We start from the raw sequence: 11,347 nt of genomic DNA on the forward strand, positions 1-11,347 counted from the left end.
GGGAAATAGGACACACAGAATGAAAGAAAGGTAAAACAAACAAACAAACAAACAAACAAAAAAACAAAAACAAACCTGAGGCAAAACGTAGATGAAGAGAAACAGGTTAATTTAAGTTATAAGAGCTAGTGGGACAAGCATAAGATAAGGCTGAGCATTCATAACTAATAAGTTTCCGTGTCTTTATTTGGGAGCTGGTTAGTGGCCCAAAAGAAAGCCTGCTCCACAGGGTCCTGAGGTGCAGGCCAGGTAGCTTTCCTGGGGCCCCCACCACAGTTACACAGCAGCTGGATTGACCACTTTTCCCAGGAAGAGCAGACTCTGGGTGGTCACCTCCCAGAGAAGGAGCAGGAAGGGCCTGTTGAAATGAGCATGTGGGGCCGACGTCATGTTCAGAGACAGGGGCTGGGAAAGGAGGCCAGAGGCAGCTGCGGCCTCAGTTCCCTTCTCATTCATGTCCACTACAGCCTTGTGTGACACCTAGGAGAGAAGACAGAGTCAGCACTCATGGCTCTGAGGGCAGAGGCCACCTTCCCCTCCGCAACCCTTGGACAATGGCATAGAACCTGTTTGGGCCCCTCAGGTCTAGCTTGCCTAAGAAACAACCCCAATTTCTAGGTGTCACGCCCCTGCCTCCGTACTGACTCCCCCTCTCTAGACCAAGTACCCTGACAGGAGGCAGCCTCAGCCCAGATGAGGAGCTAGGTAGACTCAAGCCCAGCAGGCATGCAGCACACAGGCTTCTTTGAGCTTTACCTACCCTTTCTAAACTTCCTTATTTCTCTTCTTAAAAATGGCTTGTGGCCAACGGCAGGCTCTAAATGAGTAGGTTGGAACAGAGCCCCACGCTGCTCTCTAAGCACAGAACGTTGAAAGTCTCAGTTTTACGTGACTTCCTAGTAAGAAAGGACTCAGACTTCCAAAGAAGTTAGGGACGTGGCTTTGATGAGTTCTTTTATCTCCGAAAGGGTCTGTGAAAGATAACTGAGGCGTGCTAGGCCGCTGTGTGAAGTTCTCTGAAGTCTTTCATGTTCTTCTTGTCCACCACCCCACACCACAGGGGTTCACATGCGCACCCTCATACATACACACATTCCCATCCACTTCCAGGCATACCCTATTCATGTATGCACAGAAACAAGATCACACCCCTGCTGCCTTGGCTGTGCATTGAGTTCTCAGCCAGTCTCTCCTAAATACGAGACAGAGTCCATTCCTTGCAAGGTCCTAACAGAGACTCTGATGGTAATGAACACCTCTAACCTAAACCGAAGAGGGAAGGGCTTTGGACACCTTCCCTCCTGGGTAACGCTACCCTTTCTGCTTGACGGCTACAAATTCTCGCCCATTCCACATGACTTGCAGTGTCTCCTATCAGGAGAGGACCCACCCCCTTCTTGTTAACAGGAGACCTGCTTTAGCCGTGAGTAGCCGTTACAAGCCTGTGGAGGGTGGAGGATGGAGGATGGAGGGTGGAGGATGGAGGGTGGAGGATGGAGGGTGGAGGATGGAGGATGGAGGGTGGAGGATGGAGGGTGGAGGATGGAGGATGGAGGGTGGAGGATGGAGGATGGAGGGTGGAGGGTGGAGGATGGAGGATGGAGGATGGAGGGTGGAGGATGGAGGATGGAGGATGGAGGGTGGAGGATGGAGGATGGAGGATGGAGGGTGGAGGATGGAGGATGGAGGGTGGAGGATGGAGGATGGAGGATGGAGGGTGGAGGATGGAGGATGGAGGATGGAGGATGGAGGGTGGAGGATGGAGGATGGAGGGTGGAGGATGGAGGGTGGAGGATGGAGGATGGAGGATGGAGGATGGAGGGTGGAGGGTGGAGGATGGAGGGTGGAGGATGGAGGATGGAGGATGGAGGATGGAGGGTGGAGGGTGGAGGGTGGAGGGTGGAGGGTGGAGGGTGGAGGATGGAGGATGGAGGGTGGAGGGTGGAGGATGGAGGGTGGAGGATGGAGGGTGGAGGATGGAGGATGGAGGGTGGAGGATGGAGGGTGGAGGATGGAGGATGGAGGGTGGAGGATGGAGGATGGAGGGTGGAGGGTGGAGGATGGAGGATGGAGGATGGAGGGTGGAGGATGGAGGATGGAGGATGGAGGGTGGAGGATGGAGGATGGAGGATGGAGGGTGGAGGATGGAGGATGGAGGGTGGAGGATGGAGGATGGAGGATGGAGGATGGAGGGTGGAGGATGGAGGATGGAGGATGGAGGATGGAGGGTGGAGGATGGAGGATGGAGGGTGGAGGATGGAGGGTGGAGGATGGAGGATGGAGGATGGAGGATGGAGGGTGGAGGATGGAGGATGGAGGGTGGAGGATGGAGGATGGAGGATGGAGGGTGGAGGATGGAGGATGGAGGGTGGAGGATGGAGGATGGAGGATGGAGGATGGAGGGTGGAGGGTGGAGGGTGGAGGATGGAGGATGGAGGATGGAGGGTGGAGGGTGGAGGGTGGAGGGTGGAGGATGGAGGATGGAGGGTGGAGGATGGAGGATGGAGGATGGAGGATGGAGGATGGAGGATGGAGGGTGGAGGATGGAGGATGGAGGGTGGAGGAGGATGTGAGAGGAGCCACTGCGTATCTCTCTCATCTTCCTCTTCTTCTCGGAGAGTGGGATTTTTCTTTTAACTTTACCTTCCATCCCGGGAAGAAGTCACAGGGAGCAGCTCTGCAGCCAGGGCTCCACAGTGAGCTGCTTCCAGGGTGCCCTACCCGCTAGAGATGGGCCGAGCAAAGCAGCTGCCCTCTTGAGCAGAGCGTTTGTGCATGCCAACAAGTGTCCACCACAGTTGGGCTTGTTGACTATCGACATTCTCTCCCAGAAGGAGGGAGATGAGTCCTCAGCCGCTCTCACCTGAGAGTCTCAGCCATTTGTACACAATTCCACTCTATTTGCATGTGGGTCACCATGTCTGGAAGAGTCTATGGCTGGGGAGGTTGATTGAAGAAGGGCTCTCTATCTGTGCTGAGGGAAGATTTTCCAGTAGGGGCTGACTTGGGGTCAACCATGCTCCAGTCAGTAACCCCTCACCCATGCCCTGTACATAAGCCTAATGAACTCAATGGCCCCCCAGAATGAACTTGGATTGAATTGTACTTTGGTTTGTTATGGGACCTGATGAAGAACGGGTAGATATTGTTTACATCTCCTCTGGAAGGAATCCTCACAATAAGCCTCTGCTGTGCTAATGCATTAGGATGTAGGGGCTTGCCGTGGGATGGTCTGTATGTCAAATATGTTGCTGATTGGTCAATAAATAAATCACTGATTGGTCAGTGGCCAGGCAGGAAGTATAGGCGGGACAAGGAGGAGAATAGAGCTGGGAAGTGGAAGGCTGAATGGGGAGACACTGCCAGCCGCCATCAGGATAAGGAAGATGTAAAGTACCGGTAAGCCACAAGCCACGTGGCAAGGTATAGATTAATAGAAATGGATTAATTTAAGCTGTAAGAACAGTTAGAAAGAAGCCTGCCACGGCCATACAGTTTGTAACCAATATAAGTCTCTGTGTTTACTTGGTTGGGTTTGAGCGGCTTGGGACTGGTGGGTGAGAGAGATTTGTCCTGACTGTGGGCCAGGCAGGAAAACTTTAGCAACAGGGGCTGCTTGTTACTGTGGTGATGCTGACCACTACACCTCATGTTCATGCTGTATTACTTTCTATAGCTATAACAAAGATGGAGAGCTCCTGGTGCCTGAAGGGGAAATATTTGGAATAAAAGGATTCTACACCTAATCTGGCGTAATTCTGGCTCTGTGGATGACTTCAAATGATTACCATTTCACTTAGAATCCTACATTCCTGCCCAGACTAGTGTAGATCTAGGGAAGGAGAGATGAAAATGGAGTTGTCCATGAAGAGAATCTGTGAAGATTGTGTGTTGAAAAGTCAGTCTAGGAAAAAGACTGAGGACCGTGGCTTTCCAATGCACTTTGTGTGGGAGAGAAACATCCCTCCTCCCCAATTCCACACTCCCTGCCTTACCCTGGAGACAGTTTTGTTGAGTTGCCCCATGATTCCTGATAGGTCAACTTCCATGCCAAATATGTTGCCAAGACCAATGAGGGGAAGGATCTCTTCCAGGTTGTAGGTTGCAGAAATTGAAAACCTTGGCAGGTGCAAATCCAACAGACTAGAGAGAGAATCAGAGAAAAGGTGCTGTTCTGCTGTGTGTTGCAGCCTGGGTCTCGAGAAAGAGCAGGGTACCCCAGCTTGTGGATTATCAGTCTTCCTGTGATGTGATTTGCTGTGGTAGACTATTCCACTACCACATCCACCTACATCTCCTTCTACATAAACCTCACAGTGACTCCTGGCTGGATCTGAGAAGTTTCCTGGCAGAGGAGTCTGTCTCCATCATCCTCTCCCTGTTTGTGGAGAGCTTTCTAGATGCCAGACATTAGCCAGAGTTTCCCAAGGCTCCACTGATTGAATGCACGTGATACCAGGTAGAATAAATACCATCTGCACTTCTCACCTCCACGTCTGATTCATCTGCAGGTGCTCCAGGCTCAGTTTCCCAACTGTATCTTAAATCAATTTACTGGCACTGCCCCAGTGCAAGCCACCGTCATCTTCCTCCACCTGCCTGAGCTTTACTGGAAAATGGCATAGAGATACCCATCCCTAGAGCTGCTGTAAGCATCTAGAGCAGTGATTCTCAACCTGTGGGGTCTGATCCCTTGGGCAAACCTCTATCTCTGAAAAATACTTACATTACAATTCATAACAGTACCAACATTACAGTTATGAAGTAGGGACAAAAATAATTTTATGACTGGGGGTCATCACAACATGAGGAACTGTATTAAAGGGTTGCAGCGTTAGGAAGGTTGAGAACCACTAGTCTAGAGAGAGGGCTCAGGAGTCCTAAGCCCAAAGACAGAATCTCCCATCCTTACCATCTGATTGCCATGTTCTGTGGGGTGAGTGCAGAAATATCTCTTAACTTAGAGTAAATCTACCTTTTTTTGATGACGTTATTATGCTTTTTCCTTATTTATATGCTGATTGCCAGGACTCTGTAAAATTGGCTGGTTCATAACCAGTCCTCTTGGGAATAGCCTACTTATAAAGAACTCAGTTTAGATTACTGTTGTCGTGGTCAGCCCACTGTGTGTGGCACCATCCCTGGACTGGTGGTCCTAGGTTCTATAAGAAAGCAGGCTGAGCAAGCAGGAGAAGCAAGCCAGTAAGCAGCACTCCTCCATGGCCTCTGCATCAGCTTCTGCTTCCAGGTTCCTGTCCTGTTTGAGTTCCTGTCTTGACTTCCTTAATGATGAACAGTGATGTGGAAGTGTAAGCCAAATCAACCACTTCCTCCCTAAGTTGCTTTTGATCACAGTGTTTCATCACAGCAATAGAACCCTGACTAAGACACCATTCCTGAGAGAAAATCTTCTAGTCTAGAAGATTCCATGGTCCTTCCTCCTGCAATGAAGCAGTTTATCTTGGAGGAGCCGAAACTATACAGTTGGAACCATGGACCGACAGGAGCTTTACAGATTCAGGTAACTACTTAACCCTGGCTTTTCATCTTGACTACATCTTTCGCGTTCTTTCACTCATTCATTTGGGGTGCTTTAATCTCTGCCCAAATACAAGGCATTCTTTCTCTGCTAGTGGTACTGCAGCATGACGGGGTGCTGAGAGAGGAAAACTGTGGCTATGAAGAGAGACTGGTGCCCACCAGGTTGTGCTGGGTTAAAAATGGCATCCCCGGAGACCTGGGGCTGCTCTGGCCAGTAGGCTATAATGGGTGCTCATGGGTGTGTCCATGCCTTAAAGAGTGGCGGCTTTCGAGTTCTATCCTCTTGTGTACTTCCTCTTGGAATCCTGAGCAGCCACATAGCCATGTCAGTTATACTGAGCTGCTTTCCAAAGCCAGCCTGGTATGGATACAAAGTAGCCTGCTTTTCCTAATCTCTTCTCCCGTCAACCCAGCCCAGGCCCCAGAAACACAAATGAAGGAACCTCCTGGGCCTGAGTCTCTGCTTCCACCTGACCCCAGTGGATGAGAATGGCCTAGTTGAGCCCATTCAGTGTCGAGAACCAAGAGTGCCGATGACCTGGTTCTTTAAGCTTTTTAGTTTGGGCTAGCTTGTTTTGCAGCAAAGATAACTAGAAAACTCACAACCAGATTTCATTCCAGACCACCCCATAAAGGCAGATTCCCCCCCCCAAGAAAGGGTTAGTTAGTCAGTAAATGTAGATGAGGGAAATTAGATAAAGCTAAAATTGGAGTTGGAAAACTAGAAATCAATTGTAAGGAAGATGGCAGGGGCTAGGTTAGGGGTTGTGGGAGGGGAACCTCCCTTCCTTCCTTCCCTTGCTTCTTCCTTCCCTCCTTTCTTCTCTTCTTTCCTTCATCTCTTCCTTTCCTTCCTCCTTTCTCTTTCTTTTTTCCTGTATTAAACCCAGAGCCTTATGCATGTTAGACGATAGTCTATGCCAGACCTATGCACCCAGTCTATCCATCTCTGTTTTATTGTTGTTTTTAAATCTTGAGACAAGGTCTCACCAAATTGCTCTTGAACTCATTCTGTAACTCACACAAGCCTTGAACGTGTGATCCACCTGCCTTGAGTACCTGGGGTTATAGGCCTCACCACCAGATCTGGCTTTACTGGTCTTGATTTCTCTAATTTCTTTTAAAATGTTTTAATTGAAAAAGAAAACTGTTTTTAAACACACGCACTGCTCTGTGGGCATCATGGTCATCTTTAAAAATTGTTCTTATAATTTTTTTTTTTTTTGCAGACTTAGCCACTTCATGGCTTTAAATTATTATGAAACAGAGGGAAGTAAGGGAAATGAGATTGGGCCAGAAGGACCCCAAGGAGGGATAATAAAGACATCCCAGAGAGCACTTACATTCTAGTACCAGCCTACGTACTCAGGTACTGTCTCCGTTCATGCCCACTTCCATGCAGTAGGTACCATGCCCTTGCTTAACACTCAAGGAAATCTGACGCCCAAAAATGTGGGGAAACCACTATGAAGGCGAGGGTGAGATGCTAAGGCAAATCCAGCAGACAGATCTTGGGGCTGGAGCTGATCAGACTTGCCTCAACTCTTGAGCAAGGACAGACAGCACCTTGGGGCACTCACCTGGGCAGGAACCGCTGGCCCCACCTTCTCAGCGTCTCAGGCTGGAGGGCAGCTTCTACCTGCTGCATCTTCCCCGGGTCAGGGAGAACCAGCAACAGCAGGGCCGTGCCGCTGTACTCGATCTGAAGGACAGTGCACGATGCCTCTTGGTCGTACAGGAACCTGTGCATTTCCTTCTGCCGCATCATGGGGATGCGGAGCGCTGTCCTCTGGTCCAGGAAGAAGCTCTCCTGCTTCCGGGTCTGGTAGCGATCAAAGGGATGCTTCCACTTGGCTGAGGGTACAAATGAAAATGTGGGCAAGACAGCAATTCAGGGAGACCTCCACAAGGCCGTGCGGGGTGGTGACGTCCGCTGGAGTGTGTCGGAAGTAGTAGAGCCCAAAGCCAGGAGGGACTTACGTCCCTAGGGTCAGAGCTCAGTGACCTATGCTTATGCTACATTGCGAGATTTACTCACAAAGCAGACACAGGGTGTCTTCCTTGTACAAAGCCTAATTTCTCTCTTTTAAGCAAGATTTGTTTTTATTTTATGTGTATGAGTATTTGCCTACCTGCATGTCTAGTCACCATGTATGTGCAGTGTCCAAGGAGGCCAGAAGAGGGCTTCAGATCTCCCAAGACATGGAGTTAGAATTGTAAACCGGTGCTAAAGAATTGAATCAAGGTCCTCCTAAAGAGCAGTCAGTGGTCCTAACCATTGACCCATCTCTCCAGCCCTCAAAGAACTACCTCTTAAGACGTAAGTCATCAGAAATGAGTAAGAAGAGTGCATTCTTAGTAATGTAGTAGGCATGAGTTGATTGATGCACCCTGATTTCCAGAGCCATGACGGCTGTGAGCTGGGATTGGTGGCCTGATTCTGACAGCACAGCTCAGGTTGTGTGGGAGTGTGAAGTCAGTCATTTGACCGGGTGACTCAGCATCTGTGAAGAGCTTCAAGCTGGGGATGGTGGCCCACACCTGCAATGTCAGCACTCGGGAAGCTGAGGGAAGAGAATCACTTACTCCTCAGCCTTCCATTCATTCATTCATTCACTCATCGATTATTTCTTTCATTTATTCATTTGATGCAAGGTCTCTATGTAATCGAGGCTGATGTCCAATTAGAATGTTCCGAGCAGGCGGTAGTGGCGCATGCCTTTAATCCCAGCACTCGGGAGGCAGAGCCAGGCAGATCTCTATGAGTTCCAGGCCAGCCTGGGCTACAGAGTGAGTTCCAGGAAAGGCACAAAGCTACACTGATGGAGGGATATGGAGAAGAATAGGATGCTGAGATGAAGCCATATATACACAGCCAAGAAGAATGGACAGCTGAATTAAAAAACCATCAACAATTTCCAGAATTTAAAATCCTGAATCATGACATGACACTAGTGGAATTCAGGTGTTTCTGGTACATGGACTACTCTCACTCAATGTGAGGTTGAACTGTTGACCTTGTGTACATCCTGCTTCACAAATGAGTCTGTCGGATATGCTGGGCCTATAGGCTGAAGATGATGCCCCAGCACTTCGGAGAAACCTCAGGTGACTGTCCAGACAGCTGTCTGTTTCTGTCAACTCACAAATTTTTTGGAGGTTGCTTATGTGCACTTCCTGTTTTTATTTTTGTTAGCTAATATTATTTCCTTCTTGGGTCTCTGAGGGAGTTGAAGATTAGTTAGTTATAGTTGAAGGTTAGTTAGTTATAGTTGAAGAGTAATTAGGATACATTTTGAACTTACCAAAATAGGATAGATAATGAAATTATTTTCTCTGAATTTGTCAAATACAAATGGACTAGACATTGTTTAGGTATTTATTACTTGTATATATTGTATATAGTTATTATCCTTTTGTATATAGTTTTTCTTATATTAGTTATAAGCTTTTTCTTTTTTTTCCTTTTTATTAAAATAGAAAAGGGGAAATATGGTGATATTTTATTTGTATTAAAATGTTATTTGTATGTTAATAAATAAAGTTGCCCGGGGGTCAGAGCTATTAGCAAGCCATAGGAAAGCAGGGCAGTGGTAGCGTATGCTTGTAATTCCAGCACTTAGTAGGCAGAGCTGGGTAAGTCTCTGTGTGTTCAGGGATACAGCCATTATTGGATACACATGCCTTTAATCTTAATACCAATCATGGAAAACCTGGAGGCCTATACAGACAGGCTGTGAGGAGGCGGTCAAGTGGTTGGGTTTACAACCAATGAGAAGGCAGGACAGGAACTCTATATAAAGACTTTAACACAGGGGTAGCTCTGTTTTGGAGAGGTAGGACCACTGCAGGAGGAAGGGTAAGGTTTTGGCTCTTGGCTCTGACCTCTTGGCTTTCTTCTTTGCATTGGTTCTGTGTTTATTGTTTGATGGGAAGGTTGGATACATCTACACTACACAAAGAAACCCTGTCTCTGAAACACACACACACACACACACACACACACACACACACACACACACACACACAAAACCACTAATAGGAATTTTCCTGCCTCAGCCTCCCGAAGGCTGGGATTGCAGGAACGTGCCACCACGCTGAACTAGATGTCTCCTTTCTGGGAAGTCATGTCTTAACCCAGGTCAGGGTCTATGTTGAGAGTTCTATGATGCATACTTACACCATTCCTCTGAACTATGCTTTCTTTTTCCTTACTTCTAAGCCACAGGGCACATGAGCTACACAAGGGGAGGGGAACTATCTTATCCATGAGCAGCAGGCTCCTGGCTAGCCACTGCAAACAGAATGGTTGCTTACAGAGAGGGCAATAGTTCTGTCAGAGAAGTCTCACCTTTGAAGAAGATGTAGTTCAAGAGAACCATGAGGGTGTCATGGCCAAACTCTGGGAGACAGCCCACCACCTGCCCGTAGGTCTGCTTCCTCACCAGGTCGTTGATCTGCTGCCCTGTGGCAGCTGCATCTGTGAAGTTGGCAGAAAAAGCCAGCGCTCCGTACAGCTCCTTGGCGCTGTCCAGAAAGCGCTGTTGAGGCTTCAGCTGCCTGTCTAAGAACAGAGAATGTCCCACTTTCAGCTCCAGTTTGGGGCTGGGCAGGTCAAGGGTGTGCAGGAGGCTCTGGAAGCCCTGGTGGGTGTCAGCTGCTGGTGTCTCTGTGAGGTTGAAGCCCAGGCCCTCCAGAATCTGAGCCTGAGTGTCAGCAGGTGCCCCAAGAGAGAGAAGAGCCACAATGCTAGAGAGGCTCACGGGGGAGAAGAGAATGTTCCCGGGGACTTCCTTTGCTAGCTGCTTGTAGAGACGCAAAGCAAAATTAGTGATGGCGGGTGTGACCTTGCGATAGGAGGGTGCTGGCTCCGGGAGCTGGTGGCTGGCTGGTTGAGGCACCCCTAGACTCTTCTCTTCATGGGCAGAAAATGGTTGACAATGAACGGGGAGCAGGATCTTGGCTATCAACAGCCACAGCCACACTGGTCCCATCATCTGAAAAGAAGACGGGGAGCATAGTTAGTCTTGGTAGATGACACCATCACCCCCAGACTTACAATGAAGCCACCACCCATGCCTAATCCTAAGAAGGGAAAATGGGGGGCAACTGGGACTCCAACTGGGAAATAGATCCTGCATTCCAGCCTTCTTCCTGCCTCCCTGCCTCCCTCCTTTCCTCCTTCCTTCCTTTCCTCGTTCCTTCATTCCTCCTCCTCCTTCCTCCCCTCTCCTTCCCTCCATCCTTCCTCCCCTTTCTCTCCTTCATTCCCTCCCTCTTCTTCCTTCTTCTTATTTTCTTCTCATCTTTCCATCTTTATTCCTTATTTCTTCCCCTCCTTCCATCCTTCCTTCTTTCTTTCTTTTCCCCCCTCCTCCTTCCATTTTATTTTTATTTTTTCTGGATTCTTCTGGACCCAGTTTTTTTTAGATCATATATAATGTCCAAAGCTCCATCAGCTCTAAAGGTGTGCTAGGCACTGAGTATATTATGGAGAAAATAAGTGAACACAATCCCAGGATTCACAGAGTTTAGGGCAGTGGTTCTCAACCTGCCTAATGCTGCAACTCTTTAATACAGTTCCTTATGTTGTGATGACCCCAAACCATAAAATTCGTTGCTATTTTGTAACTGTAATTTTGCTACTATTATTATTTGTAATGTAAATATCTGATATGCGACCCCAAGAAGTCATGACCCACAGGTTGAGAATCACTGGTTTAGGGCTTAGTTGAGGCCATCCAGTGTTGGGCTGGGCAGATGCTTATGTGACACTCGTTAGAAACTAAGAGGATGCTATGAAGCA

The 11,347-nt window shown here is 48.5% G+C and overlaps 1 protein-coding gene across 1 annotated transcript; it reads right to left on the reverse strand.

Annotated features, from left to right (window-relative positions):
* Window positions 1-276: 276 nt before the first annotated feature.
* On the reverse strand, window positions 277-10,538 carry LOC128110630 (serpin A11). The gene is made up of 4 exons (XM_052738262.1): window positions 9,893-10,538; window positions 7,122-7,395; window positions 3,996-4,143; window positions 277-480 (listed from the first exon to the last, which is right to left on the reverse strand). Exons 1-4 carry the CDS (start codon window positions 10,536-10,538, stop codon window positions 277-279), a joined length of 1,272 nt encoding a protein of 423 aa, XP_052594222.1.
* Between the last annotated feature and the right edge of the window lie 809 nt (window positions 10,539-11,347).

Source organism: Peromyscus californicus, unplaced genomic scaffold (genome assembly GCF_007827085.1).
Source record: "Peromyscus californicus insignis strain IS unplaced genomic scaffold, ASM782708v3 Scaffold_15__1_contigs__length_86483966, whole genome shotgun sequence".
In the NCBI taxonomy this organism is placed as follows: domain Eukaryota; kingdom Metazoa; phylum Chordata; class Mammalia; order Rodentia; family Cricetidae; genus Peromyscus; species Peromyscus californicus.